Below are 23,786 nucleotides of genomic sequence, written 5' to 3'. Positions count from 1 at the left end.
CACTGCAAAACATAGCTTACAAGAAAAGCGGTTAAGGGTGGGTACAGGAGAACTTGGATTCATAAGACTCCCAAACAAACAAACTCAGCACAACACACAACTGCAAAAAACAGCATTTGCAAAGCAACCATTTTTAAGGAGTCCAGAAATGCTACACTATTTTTCACCTGAACAAAGTTTCTCACATTCAAAGATCTGTTTCTGTAACGGTCAGTGTTTCCATGCCAGGGTTTGTAAGAAAGTCTTGGCAGACACATAGGATACTATTTCCATATGAATGCCACACAGCTAGTATGAGAAGGGTGCTTACAATAAGCTTTTTGAGAATAATTTCAGAATTCCAGACTTGCTTTACAGCTGAACTCTTCTCACTCGACAGCACATGCAGAACAACAACAATATAAACAAGCAAGCCAGCTTCCACAGTTCACAGCATGCTGCAGTTCTGCATGGACACACTACCATTTTCACGCTCTGACCTTACACTCTCACCAGAACAGCTACGAAATTGTTATAGTCAAGACCGTGCATTTTTTTTTCTTTTTAATGGCCGTGTCTTGCCTGTATCACAGGGACTACATGAACTTTAGTTCTGAACGTTTTTACAAAAGGCCCCTTTTGGCTGCTAAAGTAAAGCATCATCATTCAACACAAACTTCTGAGAACAGCAATTTTAAGTCCATGCTTATGTGTGCAGTGTTTATATGAACCTATGTTAAAAACTTAAAAGAAAGTTTAGGAAATGCAAAGAAACAGCTTGAAGATAGTCGCACACAAACACACAGTTGAAAAAATAACCAAATTCCAAACAAAATAAAAGAAGCATTAGTCTTTTTTGAGTTGTTTCTCTCTGTTCTGATATGTAAACACTCTCTCCTTAATAGAATTACAACAGTAACATATGAAGCAGGCAAACCTGGCTATTGAGATCATCTTTAGTTTATGCAAACCTAGTATTAAGTTTGCTTGGATTACGTCATACAACTTAGACTAAAGGGTGTGTTTACTACAAAAGTATCCCACATTCCCACAAATTAAGCCAAATGACCTTACTCCAGTGAAATTAAAAAGTCTTGCTTTATTTTACAATGTCTACAGCCTTGAAACAGATGGTATAACTTAAAGGTTATATTACAGGTCATTGAAACCATGTGGACAAACTCTATTTTCTACTAATTCCATTTACAATAGGGACCTGCCTAGTTCTAAAGGGGGACGTTAAGGTAGCTCCCTCTTACAAACGGACTAATGGAAAATACAATTTGTCACTATGGCTGACTGGGGAAACACAAGCATTATACAACGACCCCCCATTAAATATTCAAAAACGTGCACGCTGATTGGTCAGCGTGCACATTGTAAATCAGAGTTATAGTAATGGAAAAAGGTCCGGTCGCCCGGACTTTTTCCATTACTATAACTCTTTTTTTTTTTACAGCAACGGAGAACGCAAGATCTCCGTTGCTTCACACTGTCTCGCTATGTTAAACGAGTTTAACATAGCAAGACAGCTTTAAAAAAGCAACTGAGATTCTCCGTTGTTTTTTTAAAGCTGTATCGCTATGTTAAACTCATTTAACATAGCGAAACAGTTTTTAAAACGCAACGGAGATCTTGCTTTCTCCGTTGCTTTTGCCCACAGCTCTGATGTACTGCGTAGGCATGCGCATGCGCAGTACATCAGAACTGCCGCAGAATACCAGACAGCTGCGGAAGGGCAGCAAGGAGGCATTATACAATGCCATTATTTAAGAAAAGTAATTATTTTTTTTCTTAAATAATGTCATTGTGTAATAGCAATAATCCACTTCTGGGTGTGGGTAATGCTGGATTTAGCCACGGTTGGCTTTGTTTGGCCACTCGGGCTTCGCCATCGTGACCAAACCATACCAAACGTGGGGAAATCCAGCATTACCCACACCCAGGCGTAGGTTATTGCTATATTAGCACACAACTGCCACAACAACCCTACACTTAAATTTTGGTGAGGGGGGGTACCACAAAATTGGACCTGAAGTTAATTAACATGTATTTTTATTAAACCTTCACTAAATGCTATTGCTTTCTAGCTACTCAGTCAGGTATAAATGATGTACAAGTACAGGCGTGTTCAACCATGGATGGTCCAAAGGTAAGTTACTGTAAATTAGCCATGAAAGAAGCCCATTTTGGCTACTGAAGGATACCATCAGTATCTCCCTACAAAGTACTATCTAACTTTAAACAGATTTTTGAAGGTGATTATAAAATGGGACAGATGTTCAAGTGTACACCATAACTAGCTTGGGAAAAGTAGAGAAACTATCAGACAGCAAAATGCCCAAGACAGCACATTAGTGCACGGCAGCCTTGTCAAAGAAGGCTCAACTTCTAAAGAACAAATCCATGCTGTAGTATTTTTACAGCTCTGTAATATGTGCCACGTTGCTGAAACGGACACCTAGATGTGAAAATGGTTATCATACATGCACCACTACCATCAGCTATTCTTCAAACATTTACTTACTTATTTATTTGCAGTTTGTTAACTGGGAAAGTCCACTGGGCCATAATGAGCCTGTTTTCAGTGGAGGCCCAGGGAGAAAAGCTCCACAGTAAAATAGAAATAATATAGTACAAAGCCAGTAGAATCGTAAAGTACAGAAATACAGTTGACAGTATAGGGTATTTAACACACTGTAAAGTAGCATTATACCACAATGTTATACAAAAAAAGTTGGTCAGCATCTAGGTGGCATAAAAACAGCAAATAGTTAGCAATATAGAAAGGGTTCCATTATCCAGTGGCTTCCATCTTTAATACAGACTCAGAGATGCCACCTGATACATTTTGTAATAACTGCTAACTTATATTAGACAGAAACACAGATGTTGCTGGACATTAAAAGCAGAGAAAATCATTACTAAACCTCAGGAAAGAAGACTGGAAAATAAACAGAAAGGTATAAAAGTCTCAGCGGCAACCTTTAGAAGGGAATGAAGCATAACTTTACAGTGTCCCAAAATTTATGGAAATCATAAGGAAACTCATAGTTATTAGTTACTAACTGATGAGCAAACAGAAGCATGCATACAATAACAAAATCTGATACACATTTTATTTAAGAAACTACGCGCAGAATGTTCTAAGAACTAATCCAACATGGAAATGAAGAAAGGAGATTTTGCCAATAGGGATGACTGTAAATCGGGATACAGAAAACAGGCAAGTGGGTGTGGAGTTTACTGGAGAAAACTGGCAAAGGAATCAAGGTATGAGGACCAAATAAGACTGAGAACGGTAACAGAGTGGATGAGACCAAGAAGTTGTTTGTACTGCAGGTTAGAGACTGCCTTCCCTATCAGGGAGTATAGACAAACAGAAAGCGATAGGCAAGCCCTAAATGGTTGGGAAGAGACTGGAAAAGCAAATTACAAGGGAATAATGGGAGGAAATGTGTACGTCTTCCAAAGATGCAACAATGTCCAGAATGTTTAGGATTATGCCTGAAAGTGTTAGCACTTCAAAAAAATTTCCTTAGGTAGACAGAAAATGTTGGGAGTTGTGAAGGGAAGTAAAAGATAACTGGGATCATGTTTTTTGGGAGTACAATGAGTTGGCTGATTTAAAAAATTCCCTGCAGGGTAATATTGTGGGAGCAAATGGTGGTAACTAAGAAAATGATTCTTTTGAGCTGGAAAACAGGATCTGACTTGTCTAAACATATTAAGGCTTTAAGTTTAATAGAAAATGGAAATCAAAATCTAAACCATCTGTATTGTAAGTATTGAGTATTGTAAAGGAGGAAAAACAAACTGGAAGAGGAATCTTTGAAAACACATGGAATAAATTACACAGAAGTAAATGGCATTTTTGGGAATAACACATGCAGAATTAATGCTTAGGAGGAGTGAGGCTTAAGGGAAGGCAGGAACTGAGCAATTTAGGTAATGTCAGACTGAATGACAGTTATTATAAAAGAAAGGGAGCATATGTAATGCATAATGTTCGTAAATGGAAAAAAGGTTACCATGTTTGTCTTCTTTTCTATTAATGCCCAACCCTTAAGTGATAATTTAATAAAAAGCAACTACTGGATTTAAACTTACAAAACACAGACTTTCCACAGAGATGGGCATATAGCTTCAGTGTTTGGGATTTCAGTAACAAAATGCTTTGGTGAAGCATTCTTATGCACAACAAATGGTTAGAGAAGTGAAAGGACTGGAGACAAATGAGCACGTGTAGAGAACTACAGTTGTGCTTGAGGAAGAGCTTAGGTTAGAAAGTGCTCTGGTTAAATACATTTGTAGAGTAAGCCCAGTTCTATGGCACATACTGATGAAGCTCCGACTATGACCAAGATGACATGAATTTGAGCAGTGGCTCAATCGCTAGATGATCTGGGTACTGGGTGACAGAAGACCGTGGTAATGTTGCCTTGTTCATTCCAGAGGAAAGCTGTGGTGTTTGTGGTTCCTGATTGGCCAGTGCTTCAATCCAAGTGGCGGCATGTGCAATCATCTAACTGTGGAGGCATAAAGTTTGCTTCCCAAGCCAATGATGGCAGCACTCGGGAGAATATAAATAGCAGGGGTATGATGAAACAGTACCTACATCAACCATCAGGGGAGGAGCTAGGGATAAACTCCAGCTGCCTGGAAGGACTGCCTGGCTGATAGGTACAGATCGATAGACAACTAGGCCTCATTCTGGAAGATAAGCCAGACTCACTTAGCTAATGGGAAAGTGCTTCAAAACTACTGTCAGGGTTATAAGGACAGTATGTCTACAGGCCTTGACTGGGAGCTAAGTCAGACTCCTGGTCAGGGTGATAGGTTGCTCCATATGCAGCATACCTGCAGATGGTTAGGGTACAGGAGGAGGCACATAGTTCCCTCATAGCCAAATGGTTTACAGCCCCTCTAAACAGTTCTTGCCTTATTAAAGGGGATACCTGGTACAAGGGAAAGAGTAGGCTCAAGTGCTTTAGGGGAGACATGATGGTCAGCGGGCAATGGAAAAACAGATTTGTAGAGAAGGGAGCAGAAGGAAACATGACATTTATTAACTGCTAAGGCTTCAGTTCAAGCGAAGATAACATATCGGTGTTATGAACAAGAAAACAACAAACCTAAAAACTTTATTTAAGTAGACATGACACCGGTAACATTTGGTATGCAAGCTAGAAGAGACAGAAATGACAAGCGTATCCATTCTAGAATCCAAATGCTTTCCTAAAAAAAGAAGCAGCAAGACTTTGTTACACCCTATTTATTCAGGTACCATGCAACAGGCTAGTTAAAGAATTTGATTAGAACAGGTTTTGGTAAAACGCAGACATCTACAGCCTGAAAGGTAGAAAGACTTGCAACTCTTAATTCCCTGAAGCCCTGAGAATGCTGGGTTGACCTGAACTCCATATCGTTAAACGCCTTCAAATCAGACAAAAATGAAAACTACTCTACAGGCAATAGCCAAGGATTGCAAATAAAGAGCAAAACAAAAAGGCTTAAAGATAGTGCAATGACTGGTAATGGACAGTCTACTGCAGAATACTTCTATGCAGATGTGTACACTCAACAGTGGAGATGCATGTTGCCAATCATCCAAATAAGCAAGGCATATGCCCCAAACTGTGTGGTTCTGAAAAACTCTTACTGACCGTGAGAACTGCTCTTGGTCCCAACCACATGGTGGACTGGCCATACAGCAGCACTTCAGCCCAGAAATGGATAAAATGACTAAAGGCAAAAGTCAAGAAAACTCGTATGTCAGCCCCATGGAAGGAGTGCCCTGTTTTGCTATCAAACATCCAAGTAAAAGAAAAGCACTATTAGATTCAGTCTAAAGTACTAGATATGCATTTGGATTATTAAAGACCCCCAGAGAAGCTGTCCCAAAGCCCCTTTAATCTAACTAGACAGCCTTCCAGACAAAAGGACAAGAGTCTATTCATTCAAGGGTAAATATCATCATCCAGTATGACCGCCATAAGAAGAAAAAGAGATACAAATTAGGAAAGAGGAGGAAGATCCACCACATCAGTGTAAAAAGAAGGCTCAGAAGAGGAAGACAAAGTGGAAATTCCTGTCTTGCATAAAGCTGATCCGCCTTGAACAGTGATGAAGGATGGTCTAAAAACATGGGACAAGGCATTAAGATAGAAGTACAAAACCAGATGTGAGCCCCCCGTTATAAGTCATAAACTTCCCACAGAGGTTTTGATTATCTCCTGATTGTTTTCAGGGTGAAGCTGGCGTAAAGTGGACAACCATACAAATATCTGAAGCTGGCGTAAAGTGGACAACCATACAAATATCTTCTGGGCCATGTTAAGAGAGATAACTGCAGGCAAATTCTTTGTAAGGAATCTGCTTTCTGCAGTTAACATAGTTATTTATTTTTACAAGAAAATCTAAATCAGATTACCTGTCTGACATGAGACTAATAATACAGCACTCAAAAAGACAAGAACATCTTTCCTCTAGAAATTGGTCACTTGAGAGAATGACAATACTGTAGTCATGTACCAGTAGCAAACTGTGCGACAAGAAAGATCTGAAGAAAGCATCAGTCAATGTCACTCTTGTACCACTGATGTCCTTAACAGGCAATGGTAGGGAGTCATCTAAAGCCTTGAGGAAAGTAGAGCTCTAGAAGTTTGGCCGGGCATCAGGCTAGAAGTGTGGCTAATTCAACCAGCTGCCCATCCCTCATCTCAAGTGAAAAGAGCAAGGGAAAAAAAAACAAAAACAGCACTTCACTGTAATAAGCCGATGGCTATAGTGTTAGCACATGGCTTATTACAATTACATCTACACCCCAGTCCAGTTCATCCACTGAAGAGCAAAAACGGACACACCAACCAGGTGGCCAGATGCATGACATGCCCCCCTTCCCTCTTGCCTGAGTCATTTTGGTCCCATTTCTATGCCTTGCCCCCAACATATTTAAAAAAAATCTTATTTTTTTTTTTTTTTTTTTTTTTTTTAATTAGTTTTAAAACTTTTACAAAAAATGAAAATAAATACAAGATAAGGAACATGTAAGGTACATCAATCCAAGAAAAAGAAAGTAAAGTACATTCTAAATTAATACAAACAGTTAACAACAAGTTTTGATTTATAGACAAGCAGTTATTGTAACAAGTAGCTTACACTCCTGATCGGGTAAAACATTCACTAGGGTGCCCCAGAAAAACATAACACAAATATGAATCAGGCCTCCCAAGAGGAGGATAACTTTAATCAGGTAATATACTATTATATAACGTATAAAGTGTTAACTATTTTGGGGGCACACCACCTAAACTAAACTATATATGTCCTAAAACCTATTTACACCATATTTACAATATATTTACAACATGGATGTCAGAGGACCTCTCCAAATAAAATGTCTTACGACAATTATTAAAGTGTAATGTTTACATTATCAAATAATTTTGGACTGTACCTAGTACAAAAAGGATCCAGCTTGGAATGCAAATGTACAAGAAAAAAATTTTCTGGATTTTACTTATTCCGGATAAGATCAGAGATTTTCCCAATATTTTTTAAAATAATTCTTTTTCTTGTTGCTATTCGTGTACATTTTGTGCGCTGATATATATTTTATTACCATATCCTTAAAATTTTCCCATGAAATTGCCGAGGGGTTGATCCAATTTTTAGTAATGAAATATTTAAGGAGAGCACAAACTGAGACAAGAACATGACGGTGAATACCTCTGATTTGAATAGAAAAGCTAAGGGTGGATTAAGTCTTCCAGATTTCAGTCTGTATTATCGAATAATTACCGCAAGTCGTTTAATAAAAAGCCAGTTATGATCTGTATGACGAATCTTGGTCTCCAATATGGGTCAAGATCTGGTATAACTATATACGCTCATTCAAAATTAATCCTCAATCTATCCCCTTTCTCACACCTGTTGGTGAATTTAACATTAAGTTTTTGCCTCTTCTAAAAAACAAAATTCTTATTTTTCATGGTCTGATGAAATCCCTTAATTTGCAAAATACAATCCCCATTCTTCAACCCATACATCTGAATCCAAATTTAAAAATCAATAATAAAATGACTGACCTATCCAACTTTCCTATTATCAGATAAGAAGGCTACAGTCTGACATTTTTATAGTACAAAAAATGCAGCAGAGGTTAAACCTTTATTTGGGGCTCCTAATAAATATGACCCTATTTTAAGACAACTCAGCTCACTTATAAAAACAAAAATTTTCTAAATACAGAGTTATGGAACAAGATATTCAATTAACACAATCAGTCATTAATTCGCTCTCCCTAAAACACAAAATGATCTCACATACTTATAAAAACTTGTGTCGTCCACAATACATAGTCATTCACTTTTATTTTCCAAATACTGGGATTCATTACAGGATGAAATCGCTAGCAAAGCTAAGTACGAAGCAATCAGAAATGCACTAAACTTGACCCCCTTCAAAAATCTAATTTACACACAGCTAATGATAAATAACTCTTACTACACCCCAGCTGTTTTACAAAAATTTGGATGTAATAAAAACTTAACATGTCCTTTTCGGCACTTTCCCTCATGTTCACATAATACACATGTTCTGGAGTTGTAAGACCATCTATAAACTCTGGTGCTCCCTCAGAATTCAATTAGAAAAAATGGGGTATGAGAAAACTACATTTTCTTGGAAAACTATGATCCTTAAAAAAAATAAATAAATAAAAAAAAATAAAAAAATCTTTTACAATGTAGCAAACATGTACTACAACTTTATACCTGGCCTCCATGCTGCAATATTGCACTCATGTTTTAGTTAAAAAAAATAATAATCTTATTAAACTATAGCAAACTGCTTGCCATACAGCCGCTACAGTTTATACCCTGCCTGCAAAGAGCTCTCCTGCCCTCATGTTTTATTTAAAAAAAATCTTCTTTTTAACTGTAGCAATTTTATAACTGCAGCGACAGAGCAGAGAATACTACGGCGCTCAGATTTTAGTTAAAAAAAAATGTTTACTTTTAAATTATGACAAGAAGCAGTTGCTAAAGTTTAGACCACACACAGACAGCTACAGCACTTGGGTTTGACCTCAAATGCAATACCAGCTTTTAAATATAGTTATTGCATTAGAGAGAGATATTTAAATTGGCTGATCATGCCCCCCTCCCAATACTTTACACCCCAAGCATTTGTCCCTCTCACCCTGTCCTAGCTATTTTACTGCATCAGGCTACCTGTAGACAAGACATACCACAAGTAATGAGTGCAAGAGTTAATAGTATTATAAACATCAAGAATGAAAGAGGGTCTGAATATATGGCAAAAGGCATTAAGACTGGCGCAGGGGCATGTACTGGGGGGGGTGTACAGTTGTGTACACTTACCATAAATGTAGATGTTTGAGTGTATTCACTGTTGCAGTCATCATATTTGGGTTATCTGCTTGCAGTAGCCCTCAGTCGGCCTGATTAACAAAGTCTTGGGTCCTGCGTCAGTTGCTGACTCTTCTTCCATGACATCAGGTAGTCAGGGGTATAAAACATGCAGCTGATGCCATTACATCAGTTTTTCTTGCCCAGATGTACAGTGCCCCCTTAATGGGAAGCAGTAAAACATATTATATAATATGAGGGTTACTGCAAGCAGATAACCCAAATATGATGACTGCAACAGCGAATACACTCGTACATCTACATTTACGTTAAGTGTACACAACTGTACTATGTTCTTCATGTTTCACTGTTGCAGTCATCACTTTTGGGTAGATTCCCAAAGCTAAGGATGGGAGGAGGAATTTAAATAGCATTAGGACCAGCTATAAGACCTTGCAAGACTGCAGTGGCAAAGCCTGCTCTGGATTTAGAGAAAATTGGCAAATGGTAATGCTTGGTGAAAGTATGTACAGAACTCCAGGTAGCAGCTTCTAGGATGTCCCTGGTAGGGACACCTCTGAGAAAGGCTGTAGAGGTAGATGCAGCCCTGGTTGAATGGGGTCTGATCCCCTGTGGGATTGGTTTTCCATGGTGCTTATAGCAGAAATGAATGCAATGGCCTATCCATTTAGAAATGGTTTGCTTTGAAATAGCCTTCCCCTCTGCCCCTGCAGCAAATGCCACCAGCAGTTGTTCAGATTTCCTTTGAGGTTTAGTCCTGTCCAAGTAAAACCTAAGTTGTCTGTGCACATCTAAGGAGTGCAGTATCCGTTCCCCTTTGTTCTGTGGATTAGGGAAGAAGGTTGGTAAATGAATGGACTGATTAAGAGCCACACTGGATACCACCATGAGCATGAAGGAGGGATTGGTTCTGAAAGACACCCTGTCCGCATGAAAGATGATGAAAAGCTCCACTGCCATAAGGCCCTGTAATTCAGATACCCTTCTTGCTGAAGTGATTGCTAAAAGGAAGGCTGTTTTCCAAGAAAAAAAATTAAATCTGCACTAGCAGCTGGCTCAAAAGGAGGAAGAGTCAGTTTCTCCAATACAAAGTTAAGGTCCCAGGCTGGAGTTGGAGCTCTCCTGGGTGGTCGTAAATGTTTGGCCCCTCTGAGGAACTACTTGAGCAGTGGATGAGAGAAGAGGGGAGGTTCTGTGTTATAATGAGCTGAAATGGCTGAGGCATGAATTTTGATGGAGGAAAAAGAAAGGCCCTTGTGTTAAGTACTGTAGAATCTGAGGTAAGTTGGGCACTGCTGTGCTCATCCCTTGAGAATGGTTCCAGGCACAGAATCTTTTCCATTTTTCTGCATAGGATTTTCCTAGTACTATGTCTCCTTGCCTCTAAAATGATATCCATCATTGGTTTACTGAGGGATGGTAAATGAGAGATTAGGTAATTAGCCAGGCTGCTAGGTTCAGGGTTTGAAGCTGAGGGTGCAGAATCTGGTTCTCCTGCTTTGACATCAGGGTAGGGGTCTGAGGCAGGTGCCATGGGGCCAACAGTGACACACAGCACAAGAGGGGGGTACCAGTGTTGGCATGGCCAGTCTGGTGCAATCAATATCATCCTTGGTTTGTCCTGTTTGATCTTTAGAAGTAATTTGGAGAGGAGAGGCAGAGGAGGAAATTCATAAACTGATAGGTTTTTCCAGCTGAAGGACAGAGCATCCACTTTCCAAGGTTGTTTGTGGGGAGTCCTTGTGCAAAATTTGTCTAATTGGTAATTCTGGGGGGGGCAAACAGGTCTATATCTGGGCTCCCCCATTTGTTTGTCAACATGTTGAAAGTCTTTGGTTCCAGTTTCCACTCGTGTGGGTCCATGAGGTTTCTGCTTAGTCTGTCTGCCAGTATATTTAGTTTTCCTGGCAGGAATTGAGCTTGTAGATGCACTTGGTAGCTCAAGGCTATGTTCGACAGTGCCATGGCTAGTCTGCAGAGAGGTAAGTATGGGTAACCCCCTGCTTGTTTATGTACCACATAACAGTGGTGTTGGCTGTCTTTATCATTAATTGTCCTGGAAGAATGTAGTCCTTGAAGGCTGTCAGAGCATCTGTACAGCTGACATTTCTTTTTGATTGATAAGCAGGTGCATTTGACTTGGGTTCCATATGCCCTGAATGCACTTCCCTGCCAGGTGAGCCCCCCATGCATAGTCTGATGCATCTGTTGTTAGGGTTTGGGCGGCAGGGGGTAGACTGAATGGTAGTCCCTTGTTTTGGTGGCAGGCCTCTGCCCACCAAAGGAACTCTAAGCTTATGCAAGGTATGATAAGAATCATTGCTTCTAGATACTGAGAATGTTGACACCATAGGCTTTTTAGGTAAGATTGTAGTTTCCTCTTATGCAGTCTTGCATATGGAATTAGAAGAATGCAGGAGGCCATGAACCCCAAGGCTTGCAGTATTTGCCTTGCCGATAGCAGGGTTTCTGTGGCCAGTAGTTTGAAGTAGGTTATCAAATGAATTTGTTTCTCTGGTGTGAGGAAAGCTATCTGGGAAGTTGTATTCAAGCTTGCTCCCAGGAATATAATTTGTTGACAGGGTACCGGGTGTGATTTCTTTTCATTTATGGTGTACCCCCAGACAAGTTAGCACTCTTTGTACAAAAGCCAGGTGATTCAAAAGTATGTCCTGGCTTTCTGCCTGAATTAGACAATCGTCCAGGTATGGGTATATTTGAATATTTCTTTGCCTGCAAAATGAAATGACTGGAGCTAGGCACTTTGTCAATACCCTGGGTGCAGTAGATAAGCCAAAGGGCAGTGCAGAGAACTGATACTGCGTGTAGCCTGCTTTGAAACGTAGGTATCTTCTGCAGGATTCCCTGACTGGGATGTGCAGGTATGCTTCCTTTAAATCGAGTGTTGCCAACCAGGCATCTTTGCCTAGCATAGGAAGCAACTGGTGAAGAGTCAGCATCTTGAATTTTGGAATCAACAAAAAGGTGTTTAAAGTAGACAGGTCCAGGATAGGATGCCATGAATTGTCTTTTCTGGGCACCAGGAAAAGTCTTGAGTAGAAACCTTGTCCCTTTTCCTCTTCTGGTACAGTTTGAATAGACTTTATGCTTAAGAGAGAGAGAGAGAGTACTTGCTTTTGAGCCTCTGCCCACTGATTTGGGGGTAGATCTGGCCAACCGTTTGGGGTTGGTAACGTGTGGAAGTAAACTCTGTATCCTTGGGACACTATATTTAAAACCCATTTGTCCTGGGTAATGAGTTCCCAGTTTTTTGCATGTAGAGCAATCTTTCCCCCCAAAGGGGCAGTCGGTTGAGAAGTGCTTGAAAGTTGTAAAGTTAAGTCATTGAGACAGTTTACCATAGGGGGGAGTTTTATTACTCCCGGATTTGGAAGTGGGGGCCCCCCACTGCTTAGTCCTGTGCGTACCCTGGGACTGAAGCCTGGGTGTTCTGTTGGATCTGAGTTTGGACTGAGAAGGCCTGGAAGAGGCAGGAAAGGACCTATTCATAGAAGGCCAATGCCTACTAAATCTTGGAGGTTGTACTTGTAAAAATTCTTTAACAGTTTGCATAGATTTAGCTTTTTCCTCCATCTTTTTAAGAACTTCTTCTGCCTTATTGCCAAACAGGAGGTCCTGATTTAAGGGAGCATCCAGTAATTTAGCCTTAACATGATCTGGCAAGGATTGCTCCTTAAGCCAAGCATGCCTTCTAAGTAAAGACCCAGTGACAGCAGCCTTGCAAGATGCCTCTAGTGAATCAAAACCACATTGCAAAGTATGTTTTCTAACTTGTTCAGCAGAATGCATTAAATCCTGCAAATCCTTATTTTCAGCACAATCAGGAATCATCATAATTTTCTGTTTAAGCAATCCAATAATATGCTGCTGATAAATTAACATATGAAACTGGCAGTTTAAGGCCCTAATGGCCAAGGTTGCAGAAGTGTATACCTTCTTACCCCATGTATCCAGCGTCCTGGAGTCTCTATCAGAGGGGTAGGATTTTTGGTGGTAGTAGTTTTAATGCCCTTGGGTCCCTGTGAAATGGTCTCAGGATCCGCAGTAGGATTTTTGAAAAGGAACTTGTGAGAATCAGGAACCCTGCAATATCTATCAGGTTTTCTGGGAGCAGGAGGTAGAGAGTCAGGGGCCAAGCTAGACTCCGAAAAGGCATCAACAATGTCTAGTACAGGAGGGATAGCTAAAGGCCTGTGCTGGTGCAAGAGTAAGAAATCCCTAAGCCTCTTTTTAGAGTCAGAGAAATCCTGACTTTCCCAACGAAAATGCTCCCTAAGAGTATGCAAGGTTTCATCAAAAGAGAAATCCTCCGGGGAAGAAGCAGAGGGTAAATCCTGGTCATCAGAGGAAACAAATTTCGGAATCCTGGTCAGAAGTATCATAAGCAAACTCAGTCCTACGTCTCTTAGAGGGGGAAGGTTGGCTTCCCCTCATTAAAGTAATAAGGTCTTCAGCCATTCTTATCATTTGTTTTTTAGGCATAGAAGCCTGACCATGCATTTTGAGCGTCAGTTTTCTAGGCATGGTTCGAGTTTTAGGCCTTGAAGGAGAAGATGGCGCCTGTTTAATATGCAAGTCAGTAGGCCTGAATACACCCTCAAAAGCCGGTGCCTGCACAGCGGCTCCAGACTTATCCAAGGTAGAGACATCTGCAGGTTCTACAGCTGAAGCATCTCGCTGCATACCGGACTCCGAACAGGTCTTAGTAGAGGCCTGCGGATCTGAAGTAGCAGGTATCAGGGGCTGCGAAAATGCCTGAGTACTGGTAAACTGGTGACTGGCTAAGGAGAAGAGTCGTCGGCAGCTTTGGACCTAGGCAGCCTGTCTCTGTCTTTATCTTAGCGTTTTTTCAGAATGTCGGTAGTCGGGTGGCTTACTGAAGACATATCTGGATAATTGAACAGAGCACCAAAATATTTAGCAGTGAAAATATACCGACGACGGATAGTTTGTGGTTTAAATAAGGCACAAAACCGACAGTGAGGTACGTCGTGGTCAGGACCTAGGCAAGGAATACAGTACGAATGAAAATTTTTATGAGGTATTTGCTTTCCACAAGAAATGCAATTATTAACTTTTACTGACATCGGTTTAGAGCAAGAAAAAGTTTCCCCAACGGGGTACTTAACTTTTAGTTGAAGACTTCGGTTCTGAAACTTGAAAACAAAAATTTCAGGAGTCGACCGACCTGCACTTGCAAACTGCTTCTGTTTCGGGTACCACACGGCAAGAAAGACTGATGTAATGGCGTCGGCTGCATGTTTTATACCCCTGATGACCTGACATCACGGAAGAAGAGACAGCAACCGACGCAGGACCCAAGACTTTGTTAATCAGGCCAACTGAGGGCTACTGCAAGCAGATAACCTAAATGAGATGACTGCAACAGTGAAACACAAAGAACATCAGAGTAAACCTAAAGTTGCTGAGCAAAGTACAGGTAATTCCTGTTCCAGCGAAGAAGCCTTCATCAATCTGTATCTGCCTACATCAGCAAATTCTGCTTATTAATGGCATAAGCAACATCTGACAATATGTTCTGATACATGCAGTCAGTTTACGTCTGCCAAAATCGTCACTCAAGCACCGGTAAAACTGTTACCAAAGAAGACCAAAGGCAGCCTTGGAGAAAGTCCTTACATAAAAAGAATTCTAATCTGTGAATGTGAAGTGTACAAGTTTTGTTTGCTTGGGGAGAGGATAGTAATTGTGGAAGAGTGGGGACAAGAGTCAGATGCTGAAGTTGCCAGGTGTGAGCTATATCAGAAGCCTTCTAATAGGACTAATAACGTAATTTAAGATAAAGTAAGGGAGGTAGTGTTAGTTAGAACTTTATCCTTCAATCTGTTCCGAAGAGACCAAGTCAAGGTGAAGCCTCACAGCATCTCTATCACATGTTAGATATCTTGATTAGATGCAAAAATGGTGGTTAGCCTCTCGTAAGACGTGGAGCAAGCTTGTGAAACACAGAGCTATTACAGTAACTTAAGTCAGCAAACCGGTTATAGGAAACATAGGCCACGAGTCCTGATCCTTCTTCTTCAAGATGTTGACAATGCCAGGTACTGTCAAGATTGATCACTCTGAACAACTATGTTTTTTCTTCTTCTTGTCCAAGTTCTGCCTCTACAAAGTGGCAAGGAAGTCTTCTAGTACTGACCGAATCGTCAGGCAGTGCTACTAAACCACCGTTAAAAGACACTGGGTAACAGTCCAAGGAAGTAAAGACTAAGCTAATAAACCTCCAACTCAACAAGCAGATGATTATAAAGGCTGTGAGCAACTTGCCTACAATCCTTCAACAGTAACTTCACCCACTTTCCTGCAACCACTGTAAAGACAGGATGAACAGAAAAGCAGTAAAAGACTGTAGACGGTGGCTGTAACCACAACCATTAACTCAGAAACAGGAGGATACAGCACTGTTCCCACTAATGCGCTGGGTAGCATGTCACAGAGAGAGATCTGTGACTTCTCTACTCCAGTATGTTAACAGCTGCAATAAATATAGTTACATTCCACAAGCAGCACCTGAAGGTGGTGCTGACAAAAACAAATAGTGGATCCACACTCAAAGCACTCCTGAACTAAGAATTCCAATGCAGGCAGAACAAAACATAGCAATTACGACTGCAAAAAAAAAAAATTGTTAACTGCCATATAGTTTAACTGAAATAACAGCGTAGTCACTCAGCTAGCAACAAAATATGAGTAACCACGCATTAATTCTCTGCAGTTTCCTGACCAAAAGGGCAGATACAAGGAGTAATGAACCTCACTAATCCGGTTTTATAAATGTGCCACAATTTAAGTAATGGTGATTCACATCACTACCCGAAATATTAAAACAGTATTTTTGTCAGATGTGTATCACATGTGCCAAACAAAGCTTTTCTTCATTCTTTTTAATTAAAAGGGGGTATGTCACATGGTTAAAGCTTTCATCTCATAGGCACAAGGTACAGAGTTTGATTCTGTCCTGGGGTTATTGGCTAGGCTTAAAATAGCCCTTCAAGGCAGTTAACCTAGTATTCACCTATGAACCTATAAAGCCAATGAATAAACTACTTAAATACCTTTACTTGGAAGAAGATTAGTATATCAAAAGTCAAATCAAAAAATTAATATCCTTGCTCCAGCCTTATCAACAAGACTATGAATCATTTCTGATTAATTTTATTTATCCCACTTTAAAAATGATATGCAGTACACATTTCTAGAAAATTGTCTACAGATCTCATTCATTTTGTGATATCCTCTTAATCTATTCAGGACAGAAAGGGATCTGAAGTTTATCCTGGCAAACAAACGGTATAAGACAAGGAACTGACTATGGACAGGATTCCATCCCATTGCAGCACACATATAAAAGATGAGAAATCGTGAAGATTATGAATGCTTATGCCATTTGAACATGGGATTTAAAATGGAGTTTCACGCAAAAAAAAAATAAAAAATCAGGACACAGAAAAGATATACAACCTCCATACTGAAGGCATCCCAGAAGAGAACTTGACCAAGAACTAAGCACTTGAAGGCAGCAACAGTGATCTGTGCCCCACAGAATACATGCCGTACACAACTCAGAATACTAAAGCTCTTCAATGTTCAAAAGCTGAGCGACAGTTTCCATCCTTACCGTTAAACTAGACAATAGGCCTTCAAACTTTTAAATGCAAGACTACTTTCAGAATATAAATGCAGCATTATCTTGGTTTACAAAAAATGTTACTTTCTCACAAGCTAATAATGGAGGAACTACGAGCTTCTAAACTACAGCTGCAGTTTAAAATTGTTTTTAAAATATATTTTTTTAATGTTAAGTACTCCTGTTCATTATTTAGAGTTCTATTTGCAAATCACATTTGAGTAGCTGGTGACAGTGTTTTAGACTGAAACTGACACCAATTATATTTTTTGGTTAAAAAAAAATGTGAAGAGAATACGCTTAGCCATTACAAACGTTTAATCTAGAAACAGAATCCACACAGTCTCTTGATCACTGAATAATTAAGTGACGCGCATGCTACAGTTCACCATTCTTCAGTTAAGGGTTTCAAGCTCATTACTGCAACACTCTAATTTCAAACTCCACAACACATAACACACCTGGCGAAAATCAATGGGCGAGTTAATGAGATTAGAAGAACAAAATAACGAGCAATCATTACCTTTATTGATGAAGAGGCATAGAGCATATCCTCAAGAGTGAAATGGCAACACTGATTCAAGTAGATGTGGGAAAACTCCTGAATTAGCTGTAGGTTATAAAGACTATCAGCCAATGACATTGTTTCTTTTAGGCAGATATCTGGAAAAAAAAACACACACACATTTCATGCTTTTGCAGATATGAGATATTTTAACGGGCAAGGCAGAGCAAGTTGGAGGACTGTTAACACACATCAGAAGGGATTAAAATACTTTAAGTAAGCAAACAGTTTTAAAGACACAGTACTGCTTTAATTCCCTCCCAAATTTATTTATCTCAGCATACTCAAAGGTGATATTCCTTGCTTACACTATGGTCCTGTTTTCATACGTCTCTGCAGCTACTGATAGAAACATAATGAATTTAACGGACTTATTCATCATCTTAATATCTGATCTGAGTAAGGATTCAACTGTCATATGCTGCTTTCCAACTTACTTTTCATATTATACAATAATGTCTCCACACTATCTCATATGCACCTTACAGAAATGCCAGATTAAAAAAAAATCCTAACAGGAGCTTTACTGTACCTACAATAAAATGCTACAATATTGCATTTCAGCAGACTGTTCTTGTGTATGGACCTCTAGTTTTTGATGCTGTTGTAAACAACCCTGGGGAATGCCATCTAGTCACTGACACTTATTTAATGTTCCTTTTAATCCCTGCTGCCTGCTAACCATTAGCCTTGCTATGTATGATCTTATCAAGCCTAGTCTTTCTCTTTAAGGCAACAGCAGATCATGAAAGGCAGTTATTGTGACAGCCGCCACTGCTCTTCTGTTATGGCCCAAGTCCCCACTCCCCTGGTGGCCAATGTGTACACTCATTTGCATGTGGGCCCACTATGCTTTCTCCCTTCAATGCCCATGTGCCAGCCCCTGCTCTCCCAGAAGGCCACTGAATTACTTCAGCATGGCACAGACAAGTGTATATCTTTACTTGTGAACTGCATGCTATAATTCTGCTTCACCACAGGAGTCAGTACTGCTGTGGACTGGACCATCTTCCTCCCTCAAGAGGGGTTATAACCAGTGTCACAGACTCTCACCACTTCAAAATTAGACCTCCCAGCTTCCCGACACCTATGAGAACTTTGGTCGGATGGTTTACAATTCTGGATTTTGTCCCTTTAAGGCATGGGACCAAGAGACTTTAATGAGCTAACAGACTGTATAATGTCTCATAGTTGCTAGTACCACCTCTTCCATAAGCCCGGGAGTCTCACAGCTACAAGAATTCTGGTGTAGGTGATTTCTGGCTAGGGGACCTGTGTGTGCCTCTACATCTCTTCATTTAACAGAACAGGCTTAAAATGGAAAACAAAAGATTATCGAGGAAAGTGTTCTATCACTAGCTGATGCACAAATGAATAAAATGTCAGTGAAAGAAAATGAAGCATAGCATGTGTGACCAAGAGGGGCCTTAAAGACCGTCAAATGCTCTGCGTAGCATGTCACAGGCGGAGCCCAGTGACTGCTGTATTTCAGTATGTTTAACAGCTGCAATAAATATAGTTACATTCCACAAACAGCATCTGCAGGTCTGAACTGCACAACCAAAAAATATTTTAACTGAGTCATCTCAGAATGTACATTACAATAAGGTACTCTGTGAGTTTAACAGTTCAGTAAGCCCAATAGCACTTGGAAAGATTTAGCACTTGCATAAACAGTCTTCAGAAAGAAGTTACTGTCATCTCAGGGGAAACTAAGAAAACCTCAGTTGAGAGACTAAAATTTATATTTCTGATTTAATTTGCCCCATTAAGTTTCCACCTTTGCTTTTGCTCTACACACAAAAATTAACAGTGAAATGCAGCATACTACCCAAGCTTTACTACTAGTCAGTGTATCAACATTCACTGGTTGTGATTTTATATCTGCTGTTCTGCAAAATACCAGTATTTCCAAAATTAATAAATTTGCTTACCAGCAGCAGATAGTGAGACAACAACATGCAAGAGAGGACTTCATGCTGTATGAAACAGGTGTGTGAAGCGCTGCATAAGGCGAAGAAAAAAGCAGACAGATGATTTCTTATTACAAAAAAGGTTTACTACATTGATAAACAATAAGGTATTGAAACCATATTTTCTATACTAATTTTTCTTCCCCTTCTCCTGGAGAGGGCTCTGTCAAGTAACTAACTAATAAGGACAGACCAAACGTTACTTTCTCTCAGACACAGACTGCAGCTCAGCCTAGAGGATCCTTGACTGCACCAAATGCATCAGAGAAAAATCCTGACGGCATGTTCTGGGTCTGACCTGACTTTCAGTGTACATGAAAACTCCAAAAGGAAACTCCAGAAAGAATCCAGCTGGCTTCTGTAGATGTGAAGCAACATCTGCTCTGTTTTGTGGCTCTCCAAGACCAGCTAGCTCCCTCCTACGGAGACTAAACCCAGTGTGGGAATAAAACTAATTTCCATGACTTATACCTTTGACATTCTCCTTTGTGGTCACTATGAACAGGTTATGTTAACTAATAAGTATAGGGACATAGACTGACATAAAAATATTGTTTTCTAATCCTTTTTGTGTTTCAACCTTTTAAGATTTGATCTCTAAAATAGTTGTACATTTTGTATTTGTTCAAGTGGCAGTTTGCTCATGGATTATTTGTGTGTGTGTGTGTATAAATATATATATATATATATATATATATATATATATATATGTGTGTGTGTGTGTGTGTGTGTGTAAATACAGATATATATATATATATATATATATATATATATATATACATATACACACACACACATACATATAAATATATAAATATATATATATATATATTTTTTTACATATACATTTCATATGACTGAATTCTCATATGATAGAATTTCACCAGATTCAAGCAGAAATGCTCCAATCCCGGAAGATCGGATGAGCACAAGCAAACTGGATACCTGCTTTTGCAGGGGGGGCCATGCTGGCCCCACCACCTGCAATATATGTATTCCAATTCCAAGATCGTACCACAGCAGGAAAAGGACCAGTACCTCAATCTCCTCTGTGCCACAGTCCCGTACAGTCGAGGTCTTTGCAGAAAGAAATACTGTTCGGTTTCTTTTTGCCGGTCTGACCTATTGAGATTCCAGCATTTCGTCTCAATCATGTAAAACTCGATCATATGACAATTCAATCAAATGACAGATACATAGTCCCATTCTGATGGTCAAGATCTAGCACTTGCTCCTACAGTACTTATTACCTTGATACGGCACTCTTGTCATAGATAGTACCCCAAAAAGGCAACCCCCCATTTCTCGGTCACCCACATCCCCCGGAATCTTTTTTAAAGGTTTTTGTCTATCCTTCTAGCATGTCGAGGGATCAGTTGCTAGTGTCCTCTCCTGCTCAGCTGGTGAACCTGGGAATATTGAGGCAATGTTACAATTGCCTCATGTACACAGACAACCCTCTCCTCCTCCCACAAAACACAAATACATGCGAGAGATGCAACTATACGGCCAAACTGGAGGCTGAGCTCTCTCAACATAGGACTGGCAAGACCAGTCAGGAGGAGAAGGTTACCACACACACTATAGACCCAGTCTCGCATAGTACCATTACAACCTCAAATCATACACATAAACACACAAAGACATACTCGGAGGCTCTGATCAAAAATCTACCAAAACAGCAGAGGCCACCAAAGCAGACACCCAAACAACCACCACCTCAGAACACAACACCTGCAACACATAGACCTCACAGTCAGAGTGTCAAACAGTCACAGCCCTTAAGGCCAAACACAATGCCAGACACACTAGTCATTGGTGACTCCATAGTCAGACACACTGACGTCCCGCTCACCAGACTGAGTAAGGAGAAGGTCACAGTAAGCTGTCTGTCGGGCGCTAGAATCCGCCACATAACGCAAGCACTCAGGTCTCTCAACAGCAGGTACAAATATGACTCAGTCATTGTCCACGCTGGTGTAAACGACCTGAGACGCACCTCCTTGGACTACATGAAAAGAGACATTGAGGAGCTCTCTGATTATGTAGCCCAGGCAGGTATGACCCTGACCTTGAGCAGTATCCTACCTTCACCAAGAATGATGCCACAATACAGAGATAAGATGATCAGCTTTAACAATTGGCTTAAACACTGGTGTCATTCAAAGGGGATCCAGTATCTGTCTGCCTGGGATGACATGCTGGACAAGCCACGCTGCTTCGCAAGGGACGGCTTGCACCTGTCACCCTGGGATTCGGATATTGGCAAAGGCTCTTGCCACCCCATAGTGCCTTTTTAGGCAAGGCTCAAATTCTAAACCTACCACCCTAGAACACAAAAAAGGAAAAAACTAAGGGTAATGCTGCTCAATGCCAGAAGTCTAAATCTCAAAATGCACGCACTCGAGGCCCTTCTCAGTATGGAGAACATCGATGTCTGTGCTGTGACAGAAACCTGGTTCAAGGCTCCTGAGAGCACCCCAGCGCTATCAGGTTTTACCTCATATCATGCGTTCCGGCCCCAAAATCCGGACAATACCAAGAAAGGAGGAGGGGTATCCATATTCATCAAGGACACCCACACCTCAAGACTGGTGGCAACGCATGATGCATCGGAGACCATCCAGGTGCAATTAACCGTAGGCAAGACTGCTCTGCAAATTGTAGCATGTTACAGGCCACCCTCACAAACTCAGGAACCTCACATGGCCTTCCTGAAAACACTAGAGGGATAAATGTATCACCAAACACCATCATACTAGGTGACTTCAATTACCCTAATATAGACTGGGAACACTACTCAAGCCCAAACACCCTAGCCCAAAAGTTCCTGGAATTCATAAACTCAAATGCCATGGAACAACTAGTCACCATCCCCACAAGAGGAGATAACATACTTGATCTCATCATCACGACCATGGGAGCACAATGTTCAACACCGGAAGTATACCCCTCACTGGTGAGATCAGATCACAAACTAATCTCGCTGGAGGTCCTCATCCCACCCCCACCAGAAAAAAACAAGACCAGAGTAAAGAACTTCTCAAAAGCCGACTTCACACTTCTAAAGACTAGTGTGGTCTCCTTTAAGGCCCCCCGAACGGGCGGAAAACAGTACTCAAGCCGCTGAATCACTTACAAATGCCTTCTACCAGCACCTGCAGGACTGCATGGATAAGGCAATCCCAAGCAAAACAAAGACTCTTTGTACCAAAGGCAAGCGTCCAGTCTGGTGGACCCCAGCCATAAACAAACTCTACAACAAAAGGAGGAAGCTACTACAAGATAGAGCAAAATCCTTAAAAGGTAAGACACCCTTGATCACTATAAGTAAAACACTAAGAGCTCTCATAAAATCATCCAAAGCAAATTTCGAGAGAAAAATAGCTAAAGACTCAAAAGACAATCATAAGGCCTTCTTTAGCTATGTTAGAAACCTAGGAGGAAACTCCCAGATATGCTCAGAACTAGTTCAAAATGATGTGAAGATTACTGATCCTACAGACATTGCCAACATACTGGCTGACAGGTTCAGTGCAAACTTCTCCCCCCCCTCCCCCCCAAAAGGAGTGATATCTATACCAAACGATTGCAGCCCCCCAAACATCTCCAGCGCCCAAGTGAGAACTGCTCTCTCCAAAGCAAAACACAGCATCCATGGGACCTGATGGTGTCCCCGGCTGTGTGCTCCACGAACTCAATGAGGAATTAAACCCACAGCTAGGACAGCTGTTTAATCAAAGTCTTACCTCTGGATACGTACCCAGGGAGTGGCGCACTGCAACTGTGGTCCCACTTCACAAAGGCGGTGCCTCCACCGACCCTGGAAATTACCGGCCCATTAGCTTGACAAGCCTTATCTGCAAAGCCATGGAGAGGATCATAATGGACCTCATAAATAAAGACATAGGGAATTTGCAGACTTTGGATCCAACCCAGTTTGGCTTTGTCAAAGGCAGATCATGCTTTTAAACTTGGTTGACTTTTTGAAACAGTCACCAAAGCCATTGATGAGGAAAGGCAGTCCATACAGCCTACCTCGATCTGGCTAAGGCCTTCGATACAATACCCCACTCGGGTATCATTGAAAAACTCATCAGCTTAAATGTTAACCCATACATCACAAGATGGGTTGCAAACTGGCTGAGTGACAGAACCCACAGGGTCAGAGTTGCTGGCGCCATGTCAGACTCAAAGCCTGTCAC

At 40.7% G+C, this 23,786-nt stretch overlaps 1 protein-coding gene across 4 annotated transcripts in view; it reads right to left on the bottom strand.

Annotated features, from left to right (window-relative positions):
• The window catches only part of CAMSAP2 (calmodulin regulated spectrin associated protein family member 2), a 1,491,011-nt gene that overhangs the window by 447,342 nt on the left and 1,019,883 nt on the right, over window positions 1-23,786 (bottom strand). For all 4 annotated transcript variants that reach the window (XM_044086048.1, XM_044086049.1, XM_044086051.1 and 1 more), the window contains one exon: window positions 17,567-17,706. In XM_044086048.1, the coding sequence (XP_043941983.1) occupies window positions 17,567-17,706 (140 nt within the window). The remainder of the gene's footprint in view (window positions 1-17,566; window positions 17,707-23,786) is intronic.

Source organism: Protopterus annectens, chromosome 10.part0, assembly GCF_019279795.1.
Source record: "Protopterus annectens isolate FY-2018-M chromosome 10.part0, PAN1.0, whole genome shotgun sequence".
Classification (NCBI taxonomy): domain Eukaryota; kingdom Metazoa; phylum Chordata; order Ceratodontiformes; family Protopteridae; genus Protopterus; species Protopterus annectens.
This window is presented reverse-complemented; position numbering and strand designations above follow the sequence as displayed.